The sequence below is a fragment of the Mugil cephalus genome, chromosome 11 (assembly GCF_022458985.1).
Source record: "Mugil cephalus isolate CIBA_MC_2020 chromosome 11, CIBA_Mcephalus_1.1, whole genome shotgun sequence".
Lineage (NCBI taxonomy): Eukaryota > Metazoa > Chordata > Actinopteri > Mugiliformes > Mugilidae > Mugil > Mugil cephalus.
In genome coordinates this window covers 16,173,919-16,198,241 of record NC_061780.1, presented here as the reverse complement: position 1 = coordinate 16,198,241, position 24,323 = coordinate 16,173,919, and the positions used below count along the sequence as shown (strand labels likewise).

The 24,323-nt window shown below is 40.1% G+C and overlaps 1 protein-coding gene across 5 annotated transcripts in view; it reads left to right on the top strand.

Moving 5' to 3' along the window:
• The window catches only part of LOC125016588 (CUB and sushi domain-containing protein 3-like), a 211,037-nt gene that overhangs the window by 116,097 nt on the left and 70,617 nt on the right, over nucleotides 1–24,323 (top strand). For 4 of the 5 annotated variants that reach the window (XM_047599156.1, XM_047599153.1, XM_047599151.1 and 1 more), the window contains 7 exons: nucleotides 7,046–7,159; nucleotides 7,732–7,827; nucleotides 8,197–8,400; nucleotides 15,186–15,310; nucleotides 15,499–15,595; nucleotides 16,526–16,630; nucleotides 23,454–23,572. In XM_047599156.1, coding sequence (XP_047455112.1) covers nucleotides 7,046–7,159; nucleotides 7,732–7,827; nucleotides 8,197–8,400; nucleotides 15,186–15,310; nucleotides 15,499–15,595; nucleotides 16,526–16,630; nucleotides 23,454–23,572 — 860 coding nt within the window. The remainder of the gene's footprint in view (nucleotides 1–7,045; nucleotides 7,160–7,731; nucleotides 7,828–8,196; nucleotides 8,401–15,185; nucleotides 15,311–15,498; nucleotides 15,596–16,525; nucleotides 16,631–23,453; nucleotides 23,573–24,323) is intronic. The other variant, XM_047599152.1, reaches the window with a different exon arrangement.

Sequence of the window (24,323 nt, the reverse complement as noted above, 5' to 3'; positions counted from 1 at the left end):
CGGTGTTCACAGTACAAATGTGCCAGCTGAAATCTGCAAGCACCTTGTGTCACGCTGTTCGATGCATGCCTCAGCAAATTTAGGCAGTTTTGAAGTAGAAATATGCAACTTTAGTGTTCGTTACATATGCAGTCCCTTTGTTTGATCTAAATGATGTAACGTATGACCCCCTGAAACTTTTTGTTGATTGTTTAAATCGCACGATAAATCTATACATTCGCCCATATCTCTGTGAAAAAAGGCTGAAAATGGTGGAAATCCTCACAGCCTTGTGTCACATTTTTCAAAATGACTGCTTGGAGACGAGAAGAAATTAGATTGCCATCACTCCAGAGAAGGATCAACCCATAACCCATAATTGCACATTTCTTTTGCATTATCAATGCCCAGCGGGCGCAGTGGCATGAAAGATACAGGGTTTCGCTAATATCATTATGCCCAGAAGTATGCAATTAAAGTGACTTAAAGGCTTTGGGATAATTCAAGGTGAAGATGCAGACATGAAAGTGTTGTCCATTGTGCCAGTGCATTGCGTTACATTACCATGACTACGCCCAGAGGACAACAGATTCATCATAGTCCTGCATAAATTAGGTAACAAGTTTCCAATGATTTATTGACTTAATATCTGGACGTGATTACAGCAAAGGAGCAGATTGGAGTCATGCATGACTGGCTTTGGATTAGAGGCAGAAATGAGCGACAGTGTACTTGTGAGCGTGTGTATCTAGGGCTCATGTTTGAGTGTGTATGCGTGCTTACAAAGCCAGGGACTGCAGCCTATTCAACACTGCACAGTGTTGGTATGCTAATTCCACAGCAGTGAGCTGTCCCTAAGGGTAAAATCATCTCTTATTCAGGCTGTGGTTCAGCCATAGGCATTTTCGCTTCTCAGCAGATAAACAGGTCTTCCTGTGCTGCTTGGTGTGAGTACACTTGGTGCTCATTCATATCGGTGTGTGTGTCATTTTTCTTTGACTGCCGTGTGTGTTTGATGTGTTTCATTTCACTCAGAACAAGTAGCAAGACACCCTTATTATAAAACCACAGAAATTACTCCTACATTTTCTTTCTTCCCGCTCGCTCCATGTCTTCAGTACTATTGTTTGGTCGGTCACTTGGCGGTCAGTCTACTGGGACGTGAGATGCAACGGCTCCCAGAGTAGCTTTTAAATGTTGTTTTGTCCCACGTCTTTGTTTCTTGTTCTGCCTCAGTTTCCTTTACTCCTTTACTACTTGGTTTCAGTGAGGTGGATATTATGGTTTCACAGCGGTGGTGCCAGAGGAGATCCATACTGCTGTAAAGTGAAGATGACAGGAAACTCCTCCATAATTCATAACCAGAAGGATAAACATATGCTGTCGTTTTCTACCTTTAGCAATTGCCTCTCAACAGTGTTTTTTTTTTTTTTAACACACCTTTTCAGGTGTTTCTGGTGTGTGTTTTGCCTTAAGGCATGCAGCGAACACATTGGCGAACGCCATTACTGGAAAGAAATGGTCTCGTACTGGCTCTTTATTTCGCATTTTATGCCATTTGAAATCTGTTCTATGGTCCAGTGATAGTTACCCTGCGTGTCTGTGTTCCAGTCAAAGCTGTTTAATCTCATTGAAAATGTTTTTCTTCATTTTTTTTATGACGCATAACTAAATCAAGTGCACTTTCTGCAGTGTTTGTTCATTTGATAGACTTGAGCTGAGAGAGAGTCAGAAGAAAGAATTTGGAAAATGCACTGGCTCCAACGGGTCTTTCTGTGATTTCTTCCCCTGATTTTGTGCTTTTGTAGTTTTAAAACCAGTAATGAGATAATGCTTCCTGAAGCCACACACAGTTTAAGAATGTTTTGTTTTTCTTTTTTCTATTAGATCAAACTCATTTTTTTTTTTTTGATATTTTCATTATTTTTCTTTTAAATTAACTTTTTCAAAACAACCCATGCTGAAACTGAGGCGATTGAGAATTTTTTTTGTTTAAACTGTCGGTGTGATTTTTTGGTTTGTTATTCCCCTTACTTGTGCCTTAGAGTTAAATTTTTAATCTTAAATGTCAGAGTGATATCTAAACATCGGCAAAACAAATGTCTGGAACTAGGGATGAAGAAAGTATAAGTTCTTCTCCCTGTCATATGAAAAGTGCAATGGAAGGTTAGTGATAAGGTTTTCAGGTATGCTTAACATTGAGAGGGCAGCTGTAGCTCAAGTTGTCACACATGTTTTTGACTAATGGTTGGCTGGCCAATTCCTTTAATCTTCACGTGGTCACGTTGGTCAAGTTACTCCCTATGGGATACAAGCATCTTGCATGGCAGCTTTTTCCATCAGTGTGTGTGCAGATGTAAGCACAAACTATTTACCATTACCATTCAAACTGGTAATAACCTGTTGTGTGCACTGCTGTAGTTATCCACAATGGTGGATGATTATCTACTTGCGTTCAGGAAACACTGAATACACTAAGTATCCAAGAACCCCTGTGGAAGGCCTAAAAAATTAAAATAATCGGATTGATGTGATGCGGTGAAAACTGTAGCCCTCAGTGTTCACCAGAGGGCAAGATGCAGGCTGTAAATCTTTACAGTGATAACAAACGCATACAGTACCTTTGTGTGAACAGGCATGCACAACTGCACACACAAACACGCGCAGTACCGTAGAAGTGACGATCTAGTCGGCCATGTCTATTAATTTGGTTGGAGAATCAGATTATTTTCAAGGGCATGTACACATTGATGTAATCAGGAATGCTTAATTGGAAATATTTGTGCAGGAAGTTATTTAAATAATTCTCTGTTCATTATCATATGTTCTCCCTCACTGCTTTTACAGAGGATAAGATTTAATTATTACTTCTGTGATAAACAGTAATGTTTCCGCGTGACTTTTCATTAAGTAAAGACTGTTCAATTAAATAAAAGGTCACATTCTACAAAGACTTTATCCAGATGCCTTTTCAGTACAGTTCATGGCGTGACACTGCATCAGCTCACGTGATTTTCCTATGACATATGAGTGGTCTTGAGTTCTGGTTCAGGGAGCCAGTTAAAATGAACTGACATTTTAAAAATCTCCAAATCATACGTTCCACATTCTTTAAATTTATATGTATGTTTTTTGTTTCACTGTTTTCACCATCTTTCTATTTATCCATCAGAATGCTAGCTTCCCATCTCCCTACAGACACTCAAATTGCTTCAGCTTAGAACATACACTGTATTGCCAAAAATATAGACTCGCCTGCTTTTACACGCACATGAACTTAAGTGGCATCCCGATCTTTATCCATAGGGCTTAATGACGTCTGCCCAACCTTTGCAGCTATAACAGTTTCAACTCTTGTGGGAATTTTTGATCATTCATCCAGGAGCACTGATGTTGGATGAAAAGTCCTGGCTCGCAGTCTTCGCTCTAATTCATCCCAAAGGTGTTCTATCGGGTAGAGGTCAGGACTCTGTGCAGGCCAGTCAAGTTCTTCCACACCGAACTTGCTCATCCATGTCTTTACGGACCTTGTTTTGTGCACTGGTGCACAGTCATGTTAGAGCAGGAACGGGCCATCCCCAAACTATTCCCACAAAGTTGGGAGTGTGAAATTGTCTCTACCTCTTGAGTTCCTTTCACTGGATGCAAGGAGCCAAGCCCAGCTCCTGAAAAACAACACCACACCATAATTTCCCCTCCACCAAACTTCACAGTTGGCACAGTGCAGTCAGACAAGTACCATTCTCCTGGCAATCACCAAACCCAGACTGATACATCAGATTGCCAGAAGGAAAAGTGTGATTACTCACTCCAGAGAACTCGTCTCCACTGCTCTGGAGTCCAGTGATGGTGTGCTTTACACCACTGCTGCCGACACTTTGCATTACACTTGGTGATGTATGGCTTGGATGTAATTGCCTGAGCTAATCTGAAGGCCACATGAAGTTTGGCGGATGTTGACGACCTCTTTTCATATGTGCCTCAGCATTTGCTGACTGTGCTGTCATTTTATGTGGCCTTCCACTTTGTGGCCGACTTGTTGTCGTTCCCAATCGCTTCCACTTTGTTATAATACCACTGACTGTGGAATATTTAGTTGCCAGGAAATTTCACGACTGAACTTGTTGCACAGGTGGCATCCTATCAACAGTACCACGCTGGAAATCACTGACCTCCTGAGGGCGACTCATTATTTCACAAATGTTTGTAGAAGCAGTCTGCATGTCTAGTGTTTCATTTTTTCTTTTTTCACCTGTGACCATGGAAGTGATTGGCACACCTGAATTCACTTAGTCAGATGGGTGAGGGAATACTTTTGGCAATATAGGGCATACTTATTTGCATAAACTAGTACCAGTATCATCCTATCATAGGCACGTGGTTGCACCAGCTGAGATTAGTTCCCTATTTATCCAACTGACAAACATAAACAGTGTCTTATCCCGTGGCTTAGCTAGTTGAATGATCAAACAAACATTTACAGAGGGAAAAGTGCCCCGCAAATGTCAATTTTGGGGCTGGGTAGCAAATTAGCTGGTGAGCTGCAGCAGATTAAACAGCATGTAAACTTACCTGCAAATGTCAGTGTGTTCTATTTACTGTGTGATCCTTACTCTTCGGGATCACTGCTAAATAAATAAATAAAACACTGTCCGCCTGGGGCTTTTCAACTATAATGCAAGTTTGTTTACGCTTCCTCTTGTTTTCTTGTTGGCACCAGAGCTCACCTTGTCAGCCGCTGTCAATCCGACACGCCTGCATCTGAAAGTAGCTGGTAGTAGTCCAAAAATGATCTTTTTTGTCCTTTAAATCTAAAAATGAAAAATTATTACAACAAAAGTAAAATAACAAACAGATACATATGCTTTTAGTTTGACCTTAAATGTTACACACTGTAGCGCAAGTGGCTCTGTACGTGTTAAATGCCATGGCACACTGAGACAGATAAAGGAAATTCTAAGGCATACTTAATTATTGGTTGTTCAGAAAATGTCATGGAAAGGTTTATAGTAGGGCCCAGATGTGACTCTGCTTGAACAAAGTATGACCTATAAAAAGCTACTATTTCACCAAAAGTGACAGTTTTTACTGCACCATTCATGCTTTAAAACACATTTAACAGGTTTACTAACATTAGATTAAGATTAACATTAATTCTTTTAATTTAAATAGATCTGTGAGGATTAAGAAATGGAAACCTGGTATGGCTCATTGTGGGTGTGCCCCAGCTAAACAACTTTTTGAGGGTTAAAACCTATTGAGGCTTGGTTTTGGTGTAAATGTCATAATTACAAACACATGTGATTGATTGACGCATCATCGCATCAGTGGAGCGACAAAAGTGAAGGCAAATCAATTTCCATATGTTGTAGTAGTAGCTTTTCTCGATATATTATCCGCTTCTGTTGAAAACGCATTGTGTTGTATAATTTCCTGTTACTGTTAGTGTGAATGTAGCATAAGGGTTCAGAGTATATACACTACCTGGCAAAGTTTGTTTAAGTACTGCATAGGAATGGGCTTTCAGCTAGCAACAACAACTTTAACCCCAGCTGATGCAATGGGTGGCTTCTCATTTCTTAAACAACCATGTCGATCCATGTTGATGTTGTGGTCGTGGAAAAGACTTTAGGCTGTTTGAGAAGGTTTAAGAAAACATCTTAGTTAGTTAAGAACCATCGCCTGGAGGAGGAAGAATCCTCATTGATCGTGATTGGCGATCACTTCAACATTTGGTGAAATCAAATTGAAGAAAAACAATAGTAGGACTCCAGGGCTATGTTTTTGAAAGTAAGATCATTTCCTAACGTACATTGCAAAGGGAACTCGAGGGATTGTGACTAAACAGCTGTGTAGCCTTTAGAAAACCACCAATCGGTGAGGCTAACCAGGAAAAAAAGGCTTCAGTTAGTATAAAGATTGGACTCTGGAGTAACGGAATCAGGTCATGTGGTCTTATGAGTCCAGATTTACCCTGTTCCAGAGTGATGTGCATCAGGGTAAGAAGAGGGGCCCTTACCCTAACATGCTCCCATCATAGCTTAGTGTCTTCTGTACAAGCCTGTCGGGACAGTGCTATCATCTGGGTTTGCTGCAGTTGCTCAGGTCTAGGTTCAGCAACATTATGCTCAAAGAATGAGGTCAGCTGACAATCTGAATATGCTGAATTACCAGGTTATTCCATCAATGGATTTTTTCTTCCCTGGTGGCACGAGCGTATTCCAAGATGACAATGCCAGGATTCATCAGGTTCAAATTGGGAAAGAGTGGTTCAGGGAGCGTGAGACATCATTTTCACACATGGATTGGCCACCACAGACTCCAGACCTTAACCCCATTAACCCCATCATTGGGATGTGCTGCGGAAGGCTTTGTGCAGTGGTTCACTACTCTTCCCAGACTCTCCTATCATCAGTACAAGATTTTGGTGAAAAATAAATACAACACTAGATGGAAATCAATCTTGTGACATTGCAGAAGCTTATCGAAACAATGCCACCGTGAATGTGTACTGTAATCAAAGCCAACGGCGGTTCTTGGTTTCGACTTGTTTTGTTTTTGGCCAGGCAGTGTATTATATCAATGGAATGTCCTCACAAATGGACTTTGAGTGTGTATGTGTGTGCGTTTTGCTGGAGAGGTAGGTAAACAATAGCTCCATAAAAACTTCACAATGGTAGAAAATCAAAAAGGCTAGAATAGAATTAGTGTTATGTGTTGAATAAAGTGTGTTATGTGACTCAGTAAAGTGTGTGTTTTGTTAAAATCTTGTGTAGTAGTTGTGTAGTTTACTAGATTGGATACTTAACCCTTCTAGCAAAAGGAGCTATTGTAGTCAAAACAATATTACATATCTTTGTTATTGATTCAAGGTATTCCTTTGTCAAAGCAGCAGCCAGACTCTTAAAAGATTAAAAAGAATTTTTGATTTCTAGCGGCTTACCTGATAATTGCTTCTGGTGACAAAAGAGTACTTTGTGAAAGAGCTGAAGGTTGAAAGCAGAATTTTTGACTGTCAAAATGTTCGGATATGCAACTTGTTTCCCTCTCACGTGTTTCTTTGCAGTGCTCTTCGGCCAGTTTGTGGTGTTCCAGACTTTGACCAGTGATGTAGTCGAGATCTATGATGGATCCTCGAGAGATTCGGCCCTTCTCTCGTCCATATATGGATCACACTCAGGTAAAAAAAAAAAAAAAAAAAAGTACCTATCTGACCCCAAGGTAGGGTTCGTTGTTTAAATGATGCTACTAGCTCATAGACATAAGCACAGAATTAAAACTGCACATCCATCCTCTCATCTCACTTCTAATCAATTAACTAATTTCCCCAGGCAAATGAAAAATCTAAGACGTAGCTGCTTTGCGCTGCTTAAGATCAAGTCCTTACCTTCCAACACTTTGTAATTTTACATAATACATTCTGATTACAACTGAGTGAACCCCTGAGATTCCACTTAAAATAACAAAAGCAAACCAGCTGTTGTAAATTGATGTCACGTTGTATTTAACTAGACTGTGACACAATGAAAAAACATAAAAAATATATGAGGTCTTTTGTTTCCAGCCACACCACTGAGGATATGCTGTAGATCAGCCAGTATATTACAATCTTAAAATGTATTTAGTTAATAACATGATTTGAATGTTTTATGTTCATCATTTGTCTGAATTTCTGTGTCTGTGTTTATATCTGTAAATGTACAAAAAGAAAACAAAAAAAACTCTTGTGTGTTCTCTCATTTTATAAATTAGGCGAGACACTTCCCCTGAGTTCAGGGAACAAGATAACACTCAAGTTCACCACAAATGGAACAGAGACAGCTAAAGGATTTCATTTTGTATATCAAGGTAAGGACTTTCCCGTTTGTCTCCAGAGTTGAGATGTTCAAGCTTATTTGTTGCATAGAGTGCATTTGCTTGCTTTTGAAAGAACAACTCAAACTTTAACCTTGTGCTCATCACGATCACGCTGCGGAGCAGAGTGCCACTGCATGTGGATGGGCATGGCTGAGCAGAATGATGTGAAGTCAAACAGCCTATCCTGGCGTAGCAGACAAGAGTGACTAATGACGCATGAGGAGATTCACAAGGGCTCTACTATTTCATTGTGCCTCCTTTGTCTTTTCTGTCTCCCTGTTGTATTTCTGCCTAACGCAGGCTCTCGCAGCTCTTTGTCTTTCTTCCTCTCATGCCCACTTCCTTCCCTTTCATCCTCAGCCGTCCCCCGGACAAGCGCCAGTCAGTGTAGCTCGGTCCCTGAACCCCGGTTCGGGAAGCGGATAGGGAACGACTTTGGCACCGGCATGGCGGTGCTGTTTGAATGCAATCCAGGCTACACGCTGCACGGCTCCAACGCCATCAGGTGCGAGGCCGTGCCCAGTGCCCTGGCCCAGTGGAACGGCACTGTGCCCACATGTGTTGGTAAGCGTCCTTATCCTCCCCCCTCGTCACCCCCCACCACCCTGCATGCACTCAAACACACACACAGATCCAAAGAGATGGAGCAGGTGCACAGGACTGGTTGATGTCTGCTTTTCCTAGTCATTACTTTTCCTAATGTCTGTCACTGTTTGCAAAGCAGCTGCCCATCTCTAGTCTTGGTGGAAGGAAAGGACAAACAGACAGAGTGTTAAATACATTTTCCACATCAACAAGGGATTTGGATTATTGAACCTTTACAGTCTAAAAGGAAAAAATAAATGTGTGAAGAGCCCGTGTCCAAGAGGAGGACCCACCTTAGGTCTTCAAAAAATACACGTATACAATTTATCATCCAACATAGTTCAGTACAACAACACTGCTATAAAAGGCATTTCTAATACTTTGGCTCTCCATATGTAAATGAAGGCGGATAACACATTAAAACATCATGAAGATTTATGGATGTTATAAACCATCACACTGCATATTATTTTATTCTTCTCATGGTGCCTTAGGCAGAAATGATATAAATTTTGTATACATACCGGCTGAGCAGTTTATCAGGTACGCACAATCTAATAACGGCCTTCAGTTCTCAATATACTTTGCACAGTGGATGTCGCTATATGGATATTATATAATAGGCATTGAGAAAAACAAACTGCAAGTACAAGTTAGTTTGAAGTGGCATATCTACAGTGAACAATCACCTGAATCCAAACCTCAAACTAACTCATTGCAAAGCTATTATCCAGTTTTGGTGTCGTATTAGACTGTAGCAGGCAGCTGTTGTCAAGTGAGAAAAACCAAAACAAGAAACCTGCGTCCACATTTGTGGATTAGGTCACCTAAAATGTAATATGACAAGTTTGTGTTCTTAGTCTGTTTGTGTGGGCCTCATGTCTATTATTCTGGTCACACGCTTTTCGCTCTGTATGTGTGTGGGTAGAATAGAGAGGACTTTATTTCCATCTGTAACTGTACATTGGAATTCTTGTGTGAAGTTCCCAGAGTCGGCAAAGGTAAACATTTTAATTAGCTGCAGCGTAAAGACAAAGACACCAGAGAGACACACAAGACACACTGTCAAATATACACACTTTGTAAGAACTATGAAATTATAAAACAGCAGTTTATTGCGCTGAAGCTACTGCACACTATGGAAGCAGAGTGTGCCCGTTAAGCAGTTGGTGTACAAAAAAACAATAAAATTGTCAGCACCTATTTTCTATTTTGTGATTTTCTTGTAGACAAAAACAGAACGTCTTGTTTTTTATGAAAGTTTTTAAAGATAACACACTGGTAATCTGTGTGGAGAATCTATGGAAGGGACCAGCATCTCACCAGCAGGTTGTTTGGCTGACGTTTTATGCAAACGAACTCTGACACCATTTGTGGCCCAGTAGAATATTGTAACACAGCTGCTGTCTCTAATGGATCTCTACCGCTACTCCAGAACCAAAAACAGCGCAGTTTAATGTGTGTGCGTCATGACTTGGCACATACATTAAGTTATTATTTACTGGTCTGACATTGGTTAGAACTGCACTACTTATAACTCCAACCCTTGCAGTTTCCAAATGCACCGTGTGTATCCAGTAATGAAGGAAAATAAAAAAAAATCTGTGATTGAGGAAATACTTAACCACATGCGACTCCTTATAAAGCTACATGACGAGATCAATAATTAATTAACTGCACCCTGATACATCATTTAATGACAGAATCACGCTCATGTACTCATATTAAATACTTTAATTTTTTCCGTGAGTTAGCAACTACAAGGACCGAACATTTTAAAAGCTCCGAATGGAGTCAGAGGCTGGATCTCTTCAATGCGATCACGCTGGGGATGTTCTAACGTGTCTTTTGCAAGGTCACAACAGGCCCACGACGGCACCGACCTGTCTGCTTTGATAGATATTGAACTGTAGATGGAGTAAGGTGAAATCAGTTGAAGTCGGGCCTTGTGCCAGCCAGCAAATAGTCCCAGCCGGTGGAGTGCGGGAGATTTCAAGCCAGGGTTCATCCGAGTTTACTGCCAAGTGGAAAGGGAATAGGGGTGGCACACGCAGTTCCTTTTTAAACACAGTGATTTTTATCAGGAGATTGAATCTGGCTGCAGCATCTTCCCCAGCGGCAGTGTACTCGTCCAGAATAATGGATACGGTTCCATATAAGCTTCAACAAAAACACTATGCTCAATTACTCAAGCCCTCTTTATGGGATATGACGGCATTAGACACCACTGTCCTGTGAGGTACCTGTGTTTCAGAATATTTCCATTTCCTCATCCATCTGCGATTAACCTGGCACCACATGATACACTTGCTTTTCATTCGATATCACAAAGACAAAGCCACTGAATTAAAGTTCTGCTGATGGGTTTGTACAACACTTTTATTATTTAATTAGCCTTGCTTGAATGGATACATAATGTTGTCTGGTTGGCCCGGGTTAAATTTTATGGAGTAGTTGACGAGATGTTTTTGTTCATTTACAGAATGAGTTAGATTGTGAACTTTTAAAAGTCTCTTTAAAGGGAGTGATTGTGGGAGAGAGCATAGGTCTATTACAGGTTACCGTAAAAGCCGAGGATAAGTAGATGAGTGGTATTTTTGCTCGAGAATACTCACACACATGCTGAATGACTTGTGATTGTAGCGAATCAGCACTGCCCGGTATTACGTAAACTCACAGACTGCCATGATTCATACTCGGTATGCCCACACCATGGAATTCACTGTTGGCGTACACACATTCAGAGGTGTCAACAAGTAAACAGTGTCACACAGAGCTTGCTTTAAGCACTGGATTCTTGTTTTGAAATAGCCTCCTAAGACCAATTAAACTGTCTCAGTCTGGGTTTGTGTGGTAGAACCAGGCCAGAGTGCATCTGTGGAGCCAGATGAGCTGCTCTCAAGGTCTTACTGTGTTTGGAAGTCTGCAAAAGTTTCTGTAATGAAAATAGAAATTACTGCCTGTTTTATATTGGTATTTATTGCACAAATGTAACAACACAAAACAACAGCATCCATTATTTTGTAAATGCATTTAATCTATCGTACCTTATTTCCACTCACTGAATTGTCCGTAATAACTCTATGGCTAATATCTGTAATTTCTTTTAACCTTAAAAAGCTATTTTTACACTTAAAATGGGAGCATTTTCTCCCCAGTCAGTTCCAATTAAACTGTCGCTGTTGTCAGCTTTGGTGTTTAAATATTATATTAAGATAAAGCAGATAAGTTTGGAAAAATTGCTGTAGAGTTAGTTAGGTTGTCACACTGAGATAAACCGTCAATAAGTATCTAAAATTGACACAAGGACATTTTTAACTGGATAATATATTGCTGCATACATTTCTATCAGAGGTCAGGGCTTTGCAGCGGCCACTCAGTTTGCCCGACTTTGTTAATCTTAATCCATTTTGCCAACAAATATAGAAGTATGCGTAGAGTATTTATCCACTTGGAAGACAGATTTGTTAGCATACCTTGACTTCTTGTCAGATGTCTTGAGATTCTGCCCCAATAGAGCCACAATATGGTCCTTCCTGCCATCTATTTTATAAACCACCGGTCCCTTCTGCAGCAGCCCTAACAACGTGATGTTAGCGTGAACCCTTGTGGTTCACTGTTGCAAGCCTCGCCCTTTTTCCTCTACACGTCTTTATAACCACTATATTTAAAATTTAGTTTCATCAGACCAAAGGACATTTAGCTAGAAAGATTTTAGTATTGACATGGAGCTGTAAATTGTAATCTGTCTTTTTGTTTTGGAGCAGTGGCTTCTTTCTTGCAGAGCAGCCTTTCAGGTTATGTTGATGTAGGATTTTTTTTTTTTTTTTTCTGGATATTTTTGTACCCGTTTCTTGCCGTGTTTTCACAGTGTCTTTTGCTGTTGTTCTGGGATTGATCTTCGTACCAAGGTATATTCATTCATAGGAGACAGAACACGTCTCCTTTCTGAGCGGGGTGTTGGATGCGTGCACCCAAGGTGTTTATACTTCTGTGGTATTATTCATATAGATAAACTCGGTACATTCAGACATCCAGAAATTGGACTGCACTTCTACTTTTCTGAGGTTTTGGTTTTATTGCATGTCAAACCACAATGCACTGAGTTTTAAAGTTGTTCTTAAATGCATCCGCATGTACTACAATTGACTAAAACAATGTCTGTTACCCTATCAGAAGCTTCAGAAGCAATTAAATAATATACTCGAATCCAAACAAGCATGTATTAATTGAGTTACTGACATTATGTTACGATTTTGACACCTTTATTAAGATATTTCACATCATAAAGTTGCTGTGAATTCTCACATCAGATGGTGCTAGTGTCTCACAGTGCATGTGGTCCCCACTCTTGTCCACCTGACATATATCGCTATTATGAATTCACAGTCATGATTTCCAAACGTTGACAGCTTAGGGGACACAAAGGAGAAACCATCCTAAAATACAAATGCTTCTTTTTGAAATCATACTTTCCTCCTAGAATAATTTGATATAGAAATACTAAAATGCAACAGAACTGCCTCATATTTATTTATTCTTGTAAGAGATTGAACTTCAGCAAATAACAGTCCAGGCACATGGAGTGATAGTGTAGAGACTCAGCATGTTACTTTAAGGCTTCCCATAAATTCAGGGGCACCTAAAGTGGTCTTCATAGGAAATGACATTCTGAGTACGGTGCTCACAATTTTATAGGCACTGACCTTCATTTTTCATTTGCCGAACACAATTCAAAACAATTACAAGCACGTACCCTTCAGTCGTGATGTTGGAGTTGATCGGTTTCAGTGCTGAATGCTCTACACGTGACATGCGTGAGTGGAAGAAGTCATTACTGAGGTGGTGATTATATGATTGATTGCTGTGAGAAGTATGGGAGTCATTTCCTACAATGTGTCACCGTGAGTGAAAGGAACAAAGTAGTCACTCTGGAGCCGTTCTCCAAGCGTCTGTAGGAAAGTAGATGCCACCTGAAATATCGATGAGTGAACTTGTGATAAGATGATGGCTGAAAATAATATTTTTTTATTATTATTAGAGGTGAGAGCTTTGCAGCGGCCACTCAATCTGACCGACTTTGTTAATCTTAAACCATTTTGCCACAATAGAATAGAAGTATGCGTAGAGTATATGTCCACTTGGAAGACACATTTGTGAGCATACTTTTACTTCCCGTCAGATGTCTTGAGATTCTGCCTCGATAGAGCCACAATATGGTCTTTCCTCATGATTCCATTTATTTTATGAAGTGCACCAGCCCCTTCTGCAGCAACCCCAGCAACATGAAGTTAGCGTGAACCCTTGTGGTTCACTGTTGCAAGTGATTTTTTATATAGTCATATATAGTAAATTTTAGTCTTTATGTATTTTTAAAAAAAACGATTCCCCTGTTCTGTCAGCCATTTTTTCCTTTGCGATAAATGGTGTACTGTACATTCCCCTTGTCTTTCACATCATAGTGGCTGATGCGTGAGGCTGAGAACTGTGACTATCAATGCCCAAATCTTCATTCTTGACAAATAGCATCTTGTAGTTCATCGTGAGAACACTTATACTTGTACTGCTCTGCTGTCAAGGTCTCCTTTGAGTGACACCTATTGTTAAAGCCTCTTACTATAGGGAAATTGTTAGATAACCGTCAATGTCAGAGTTCTGATGAAGCCATAACTTTGTTGAATCTATAAGAAAAGGGGAAAGCTTTTAAGTTGCCACTATATCTTCAAAAAGTATTTTTTTTCTGTATAATGAGCTTAAAGAAGATAATTAGTTGTATGTTATACATTCTATTTGCAGTGTACAGTATCTGTCATTAATGATGAAACACAAGCAATGTGTTAACAGACGGTAGAACGGTGATTCTCAACAGTTCAAAGACTGGAAGTGTGAAAAAGCTAACACTTCATTCTCTCTTGCAACAGCGTATCATAAGCAGCAGGTATTATGTGTGTCTGTATTTAAAAAGGAATGCATTTTGTTGCCGTGCAATCCAAGGGATTGTGGTCTGCAAGGTAAGGTTAGCACAATTCTTAATTGACAAAAAGTGTATTGAACATTGGTGGCTGGATACTGGGACACTTGTCAGCCATCTGAAAAGCAGTGACGAAATCATAGTTGCCATTTCTGCGTTTCATTTTCATTTCTTTTACCCTTTTTCCAAATACATCACGACTGACGATGTCAGTGCAGCCTGGTCGGTGACTCCAATTCAACATTCATCAACGAGCTCAGAGGCTTTATAAATGTGTTACTTGTGCCTCTGATAGAAAAGATTTTCTTTGAATGATTCTGCATGTGAAAGACACAATTAGTTTGGCCTGTGAGAGATGAAATTACGCATCAGAGTTGAGCTGTTTGCTTCTGGGCAGAGCAAGAAATGGTGTGCGCCTCCATTCTGCCGTCCACTGGCTGTTATATGGCACTCATATTCTGTGAATAAGAATGCCATTAAAGAAAGTTAATTTATATTATGGAGGTTAAACCAACTATTAACATGGCTGGCATTATCACAAAAGTCTAATATTTCCTTAGAATCAATAGAAATCCATCACATGAAGTGATTTTATGGTTGCTCATTTAAAGTCCATTTATTAGTGGTCATTTGTAGAAGGCAGGAAGAGGCTTTTAAAAGCTGGATAGTTGGCTGCCTCCAGAGTGCAAACCACACCTGGTTTAGTTTTTTGTGACTGTCGTTAGCCTGAACTGTGTCGAGACTGATTCCTTTTTTTTCTGCTTTTTTTCTCCTTATGATGTCCTTTGTCTAGTTCCCTGTGGTGGAGTGCTAACTGACCGCAGAGGCACTATCCTCTCCCCTGGATACCCAGAACCATATGCCAACTATCTGAACTGTGCCTGGAAAATCTCCGTTCCCGAGGGAGCCGGCATCCAAGTGAGAAGACCCAGATCTCAGCAGGGTTATGTTTGATGAGAGATTAAGTGAAATATGAGCTGGATTCATTATTTAAACATGTCCCAATTAATTAAACAGCTCATTATTTTGCTGCTCATGTTGGTTTATTATTTTTTGGTATTTGTGTGTTTTTACAACCTTTAATTTTGTTATGGTGTAATTCCCAGATTCAAGTCGTGACCTTCGCCACAGAACACAACTGGGATTCACTGGATTTTTTTGACGGGGTCGATGGTAACGCTCCGAGGCTTGGTAGCTACTCAGGTAAATCCCATACAACTGAATTTCAGTTGTCAGCTCCAACTTGAATTTCAATCAGACATCACAAAGCCCCAGCAGCGGACAGACGTGAGGTGATGGATCTGGTGGCATTTGGCATGTCCTTTGAGATTGCTGTCTAAAAACCAGTAACAGAAGTCAGAGAGGGGGGAATAAAAAAGATTCCCTCCTCCTTCACATACTCTCCTTGTCATTGCAGCAGAGATCTTAATAATGTAACCCTTGCCTCAGCGTGGAATTTCACAAGTGTAGTGTTGCCTTAGGGCTCACATTAATGAAAATGGTACGCTTGCCAAATGGCATCTTACTAGAAGCAGGCCATGACATCATTTTAGATGCTGAATCCTAGAATAAGAGGCACTGGTGTAGCATAATGACTTCTGCCTCTATATCAGCCGTCAGTTTTATGAGACTAGGTGTCAGATCTCTCAAGTGGTGGATATCTCACTGTGGAACAAAACTCTTTAAATGGTATAATAGCTCCTCAGTGCAGCTCAAACTGTGCAGGGCAGCTATGTGGTGTGAAAAGGCATTTTGAGTGTCAAGGAATCGGTTTTAGCTCGGGCTAACCTGATTATTCTATTTGAAAGTCGACACACAAAGTGCCAAAGACATTAATACATGAAATGGAGAAAATGATCCTTGACCACAGTGCTACAGCACATACAAAATATTCTGTAGTGACTTAGTATTGTGGACCAGTAGTTGTAGTTGAGGTGCATTGATTGCATTTGCATCTTAAACAGTCAAAGTGTGATTCACGTAGCTGGACAATTTTGGTTGAAAACTTTGAATGGAGATGTTGTAGATATGCTGCATTTGCAGTATCTCGGGTGCACCTATATGCTCAGGTAGTGGGTTTAAATCTGTAACACGGATTAGACATGAGTGTTCTATATATATTCTATGATACAGGTACAACCATTCCCCAACTGCTGAACAGCACGTCCAACAACCTGTACCTGACCTTCCAGTCTGACATCAGCGTTTCCGCCGCTGGCTTCCACTTGGAGTACACAGGTATGAGGAGAGATGGCTTGTCTGGCTGCCTGTCACTTTATCTGTTGTCACTTTATTTCTGCATCCATCTGCCACTGGCTTCCAGCTACTGCACAGAGGTGTAAGAAACAAGAGGGACAGCTGGTCTGGACGGCACAGTTGGAAATAGAAGAAAATAGTGTTAGTGAGTGGGCTGAGGTTTTCTTTTTTTTTTTTCTTCCCTCTATGTCTATCTTTGTATCGGCATCTCTAGCATTCTTGTTTGGTCTTACATCATGGTTTTGTTTATTCTCCTGTTGCTTTAACTAAATGGACCAACTTTCCCCTTTATTTACGAGCTGAATTTGCTCATCTCTCAGTGGGATATTCACTGAGGGGTATATTGACTAAAGAGCATCTTAAACATGTACTGTGAACCAAAATTTAAGGCGTGCAGCTGGGCCCAGCGGAGCGACTGATTTACTAAGTCCTCTCCTTTAAGAACGGTGTAAATTAAAACAAGGGTGATTATCTGCTCTCGATAAAAGGAGCTTTTCTGTACAGTCTTACTAATAATACAGCCAACTGTTACTTACGTCTCAAGCGCTGTTCTTTGTCTCCTTTAATGTCTCTTTCCTGCGTTTCCTCTGTCTCTTAGATTGATCTTAACTCTGTATCTTTTCTTTTACTCACATTTGTCTTCCTGCTGTTTTTTTTGTTTTTTTTTTTAAACTCCCCCACTGAAATGTGTGACCGTGACTGTAGGAGACTCATTGTGATTCACTGTCCATGATGTACATCAATGGCAGAGACAAGGCACAACCACAGTGTGAAATTAAGAATGAAATGAGATGATGTGGAAGGAAAGATCATAAGATCTCTGCTTACATAACCAACTTTATGTTCCTATACACAGCACGACTAGAGAGTAATGCGTTTTTTGAGTAAACTCGGTTCAAACCAACAGTTTGCACAAATTTGTTGCAAAACAAAAGAAGCATGAAAAAACTGTCACTGAATCTGTCCCCGCTGTCAGTCCATGAGCATCACACCACCGTTGAGAACTGCTTCACAGTCGTGTCTCTCACAGTCAGTGCTTCGTTCCTCTTGCTTGGAATCACTGTGTAGTCATGTTGCTCAGTGGGCTTTTTCCTTTCTGCATTACACCCACCCTCCCAACTATCACCACCTACTGCTGAGAGTTACATCAGTGCCATGTCTCGCAGTCAGCTCTTTCCTCCATGTCAGCCTTACACTCTGCCACTCCTGCCCTTGTGAAGTGCATTCCCTGATGCTTTGTGTAAACCACACTCCACTCAAAGACAAACCCCTCTCTGCTTTTCCTGTTGCCGTTCGTGTTAATAAACTTGCCTGCATTAAGGGTCTGCACTCACAGTTTATGTGCGGTCCAACCATGTTGTTTCCCTGTTGACCTCCTTTACTAAATATTTCTGTTTTTGCGGGTTGTTGTTTTCCCAATTGTGATGTTGTAGTCAACTCAAATTAGACAAAAAAAAACTTTTTCTCTGACCCTTATCTTATTTCCAGACAGTGGTTGGCTTGATCCAGGCTTTTATTTATTTATTTTTTGTTTTACACTCTCCAGTTTTTGGCTACCAATTAATTCTCTGAATGCTCAGTACGGTGGTAAGAAAGCTGCAACAGGGATTGGCACAGACCCAGTCAGTCAACCATCTGTTTTAAAATGTTTCCTTTGGGTGATTGTTGCAGTCCATTGAGACCAGTCATAGAAATCCTCTGCACCACCGATTCACTATAACATCTGAAAAGCCAAGCGTTTAGCCAGCTCTCTTAAGGCAGGCAGTATGCTATAGTTGAAAATAAAATTGCCAAGCTCTCAAAAGAATTACGGCAATTTGCATTGAAAATAAAGTCCCACTTTGGTCTTCAGTCACTGCGCTCTGTAGAGGCCAATATTATTTATGACGATGAGCTACATGGAACAACTATACCAATCCCACAAGACTAAAAAAACCACTAACAAGAAAAGTAAGTAACCTTGGCCATTGGGTAATAATTCAATCTTCTGCTAGGAATCCTTTACCTGGCATTTATGTGGATGTAACTTAAACATGTAGCACCAGACCAGGCACCCCTACCCCCATAGAAATGACACTCCTTGATGACAGCAGCCATCCCCAGTAGGATGCAGCCTGACACAGACACAGGGAGACCTTCACAATATTGGGAAGGTGACAATAGTGTTATGCCTGATTTGTGTATGACAATAAAATTAATCCATCACAGAAAAAAAAAATCATTTACTCTCTGAATGCAATTCAAAACTTCTTTCTATCTTTTTTTAAAGTCACATTATAGCACTGCAGTGATTATTCTAAGCTTCTCAAATGTAAGTATTAAGTACTTGTGTACTTTTGAGTGCCATACTGTGTGACAATTCAGCTAAACTGTAGGCCTGTCATGGCTGAATTTGGCACATCATCATTAAAGACTAAGAGCAGGTCTTTAGCTGTGTTTACCTATGGTAAAATAGTGAAGTTTAGCATGGTTTTGGAGTTTTACAGTTTCTTTTTCAACTGTAATTATACTGTATGCTGTGCTGCCGGAAGACATGCTGCAATTGAATGTAAAAGGCCTACCCAGTGGTATTTACATCTAACAATGCTACATGTCAGCTGCTGCAGCAGGTGCTATTGAACACTTGGACCCATTTTTTTGTTCTGGTTAAAAGCCTCTAAATTTGCACTCGTCCATTCTTGATTTGACTTACATCAGCATGGAACATATTTTTTTTTATCATGTGTAAGAAGAAGAAGGGAGTGGTGGATTAAATATAGTATTTTTCTCTAACTTAGTATACACTACACATTAAGCCATGGGCTTCGTATTCTGTTGATTGAATTCTAGGATAGTATGCAGTGTCTGTTTCATGGAATTTTCTGTCTGTGATTGTGTATAGGATCAATAGTGTAAGTATTTTATTTCATCTTCCCCAACACTAAACATGAAACATAACTCTATGACAAAATATGTGCAGAAGCCTCGGCCTTTGTTACATACCGAACACCAGCCGCTATACATGGTGCACAGCAGGTGTCCTCAGAGTATGTACTTAGTTCAGAGACATCTCTCCTCCTGATCCGCTGAAGATGGCTGAAAGAAGCAGTGATGATTATTCAATACCATCCTGACTCACATGTACACAGACTAACAACTAGAATTTAAGTAAATATACAGTGCCACTTCTTTGTTCTTTGTAGCCTTCAGAATTTTCTACATTTCTGCATAATTTGACTCAACAAAAAGTCCTGAATGAAGATGACAAAGAGAACCCAATCAAACAAATGGAAAAAAAAGTGGTTATTTTCTAAGGCCATCTTTTCAAAATTGTCTCTGATAAATGTAGTGAGTGTTTTCAGTGCCCCATTTCGTTTAAAAATAGGGGTTTGGTGCTCTGAGAATCTTAAAAAAAATCCACAGACAGATTGTGAACAAATGGAGATTTAAGATGACTGTTATCCTCTGCGGGAGTGGTCGACCAACAATGATCACTCCAAAAGCAAGTTGCATAATAATATCAGAGGTCTCAAAAGAGCCCAGGGTAACTTCTAAAGAACTGACTAATGTTCTCACATTTATTAATGTTCATGAATTCACTATCAGGGGAACACTGAACAATGGTGTGCATGGGAGAGTGTTAAGGAGTTTTCTAAACATCAGGTGGGCAAGCCAGAAGACTATTGGAGAAATGTTATGTGGAGAAATGAAACCAAAATAGAATTGTTCAGCTTAAATAAGAGATGTCATATTTGGAGCCGAAAGAACTCTGCATCGCAGCATCAGATGTCGAACATGGAGGTTTAGTGTTAGGTCCTTGTTTGGGCCTGTTGGCTGCATCCGGACCAGGATGGCTTGACGTCTTTGCATTCTGAATTATACCAGTGAATTCTAAAATAAAATGTCAGAACATCTGTCAGCTCAGTTGTAAAAGAAACTGTGTCATGCAGCAAAACAGCAAGTCCAAGCACACAAGTCATTCTACAAAGAAAAATTATGTTTCTAATTGGCCAAATCAAAGTCCTGAACTTAATCCAGTGGACTTTAAGTTTCAGTTAATGGTCCAGATCCTCTGGTTGTCAAATTGATAGAATTAATAGACTGTCATATTTATGAATGTTGTTAGGATGTGGAAGAATAACGAGCTGTAATATTGGAAGGTTTAGTTCACTTTTATAAAGCTAATGTCGAGAAGATTCATTATCCATTCCATCCTACTTTGTGCAAGCTTCCACCCTCATCCCTTCCTTGTCTTAAACTGTCAATTACCTGTGCTGTGGACAGTGCCTAAGCTCAGTAAAGCTGAGCTTCATAAACTTCACTTTATACACTGGAAAAAAAAAGTATTTTCCACAGAGTGAACATTTTCTATATTTTGTGCCCTGTGTGTTTTGCTTTCTGTCTGCCATGTCGCTTTAATTATTTTGTCAGATTTGTTTGCGACCAACTGCCTCCTACTCTCTTGAATACTAAACAGCAGTTGTTTGATTTATAGGTCCTATTGAATTGTTTTAACAAACACTGAAATTATTGAAATCATGCAAAATTTACATATTCAGCAGGAACAGATAAAACTCTCAGCTGCAATACTCTTTTCTCATTTGGATAAGACGTGATCAGTCAGCAAGACGACCTGTTTAAAATATCAAGTATGTTTGATAAGGACGTGGATGCACATGCAGGAACAGGTGACCTTCTCACAGCAGGGTAACAACAGCCTGTTGCCAAAATGGGCTCTCTGACAGTTTGAATGGAAACCATCTAAAGAGCGACAGGAATCGTGCCATATGTTCGTGGGCACTCTGACTTATCCTGACCAAAGTGAAGATGTGATTTGCTGCCGGCTTGTGGAAATTTGTCTCTTAAAGCAGAGTTTATTTTAAATCGGGTTAATTGAGGGTCAGTTTGTTTTATTCCTGTATATAATGTAGGCAGTTGTCGTGGCATCTTGGTTTACAGTGTTGCACCGGTACATTATTTTCATAGCTATAACCACCACTGATATATGTGAAAATACTATTTTCATGGAACACTACAGGGGGAAGGCTGGTTGTTGCCTACAGTCAGAACACATGAAAATTTCATTAAACAGTCTTATGTATTTCTGAGCTTTGATGTCAAACCTACCTTCTGGCAGCCAATAGCAACTGTTCTGCTTTCATGAACTGTGTCATCACATTAATATAAAATTTGTCCAAGTCATTAAAACCCACATACGACAAAACGTCACTGATTCAAAGAATATACCTGCTTGTACAGTAGCACCCGTTAAATAGATTATTTTGTGTCTTTGGCTGATTTGCATTGCTTCCTGCTGGGAGCCTCTTGGGCTAATTACTCCTCCCACTCAAATATCCTCTTTAACTTTCACTAGATGTTGAGTGGTACTCAGCGCTTTGAAGAGTTGCCTATAAATTCTATTCTCAATCCTTTGTGGCCGTATCTGCTGCCGTGTTTACGTTCATCCACCCACCTAGTTGCTTGAAACTGCTAACTCTTTGAGTGGGTTTAAATGTGAATGCTTGAAATTGCATTTGTTTTTCTTTCCAAAGTAGTGTGTTTGTATGGGTTTTCTGTGCCCTCACATAGATTGGGATACTTGTTTGTGTTACTGAGTTGGTATATGCTACTTCCCACAAACTCTCAACTTAAGGCTTACATACCAATTATTCACTTTATATAAAAAATATTGTATAATTGTATACATTGAAACTAAATTAAATGTTTAATTGCTAATCGAATAATATATTTTATGTATAGATGGAACTGCATAATACGGAAAGTCCGACAGTGCAATGGGTGGGTGGGGCCTCGCTTTTAGATACCTAACCCCAGCTATGCAGTCTCCATTTGCAAACATTTCTGATTCAAAATGGGTCGTTCTGAAGAACTCGTGATAGGATGCAACCTTTGCAATAAGACGGATCAACTGAAAGTGATATTATTAAAAATTCCAAGTCACCCACAAGGCATAAGACAACACCACGTCACAGAACGGGGTCAACGACTGCTGAAGTACATGGCGCTTAAAAGTTGCCAAACACAATGAGACAGGTTTTAAATAAATTAATACTCAAAAAGCTCTTCTTCTTTTCCTTTCGGCTGTTCCCTTCAGGGGTCGCCTCAGCAAAAATTCTGCTTCAGTGTCGCCCTTTCTTCTGGATCCTCCTCTCTCATCCCAACTACCTTCATGTCCTCCTTCGCTACATCTATAAACATGTTCTTTCGTCTTCCTCTAGACTTAGACTAGCTTTCCCTCCAATGTGCTCATTCCTGATCCTATCCATCGTGGTCAAGCCCAGAGAAAACCTCACCATCAAACGCAATTTTACAATATTTGTCTCGTTTTTAATATAAAGTGAATATTAGAAAAAATGGCTTGCCATTGCTGTTTATATAACCCAAATATGGCATCAACATTTCGTTTAAGGCTTTAAAAGAAAGACCTGGCAAGTGGCTTTGTAATCATTTTGTTCCAATGCAGCTCGACGCGTCTGTCAAGTAATACTTCAGGGAATGCTTTGTAATTTCACACTGATTGCTTCAGATCGCTTAGAAAGATTGAACAGTTCCAAGTAGAATAGCTTTATGGTTCGTCCCACTTTCCAAATGTTTTGAAGAATTTTGAAGAATAAAAAAAAATATTTTTCAATTACAATAGCATTCGAATGAGGAACGTTGTAATTGTGCGTTAAAATGTTTGGGTTGAGTGCGGTGTAAATGGATGCATGTTCAATAGTGAACCAATATTAAATGTGCACCTGCAGTTCTCTTATGCAGAAGAATGATTGCTGTCCACACTTGTGTGTTGTGACTCTGTCCTAAGCAATAGGTTTGGATTCGTGCCCAGAGCCGCAGCCTCCCAGTAACGGACAAAGAGTGGGCGATCGTTACACCGTGGGTGACATGGTTTCCTTCCAGTGCGATCAAGGCTTTTCATTACAGGTAGGTGAAGGCATACAGCATATAATGTGAGTACTTAGGGTTATGATAAGTGGATCATGTCAAACTGCCTGAAGTGGCTGATTCAATGGAATGCCCCAAAGGATGAGTCTATCATGGCAGCATTACAAAAGTACCTTTTCTGTAACATTTGAATGCGGGATTGGAAGCGTTAGGAGCCTTCCTGTGTATTTATTCTTGCATCTTGTAATGGTGTGTGTCTTCTTTCCTTAAATGCTTCTCTGCTTGAATGTTTGCGCAAGGGTTGTGCCGGCTACAAAGGAGCTTTAACTTTTTCCAATCCTCTCTGAGCAGATACTGCAGCTGTGCCGTTTTCAGCTGTACAACCTTCCAAGGCCACGGGCGATGGATTCTGTTAACAGTGGCCTCACTAATCCCATACCATTTTTTTTTTCCTCGGGCTCAAGCATTCACTCCTTTTCACATTCTCTCTGGACCATCCACTAGCTTCTCAAACACACATCTTCAGCCTGAGCATCTAAACACCACAAACAGACTTGAGGTCGTTGTAGAAACAAAAGTACAAGTATGGATCAGTCTTTAGAGTTCAGGTGTTCAGATGTATGTGCCCGTAGCTGTGCGCACACGTCAATGCTTTGATAGCGCTAACATCTGAATGGATTAAAACACCTTCAGTGCTATAAATATTTAACCTTTAGGTTTTTTTTCCAGTGTGGAACAGAGTCTGAAGGCAGGATGTTTGTCTTGCTCTCTCAGGCTCTAACACATCTCT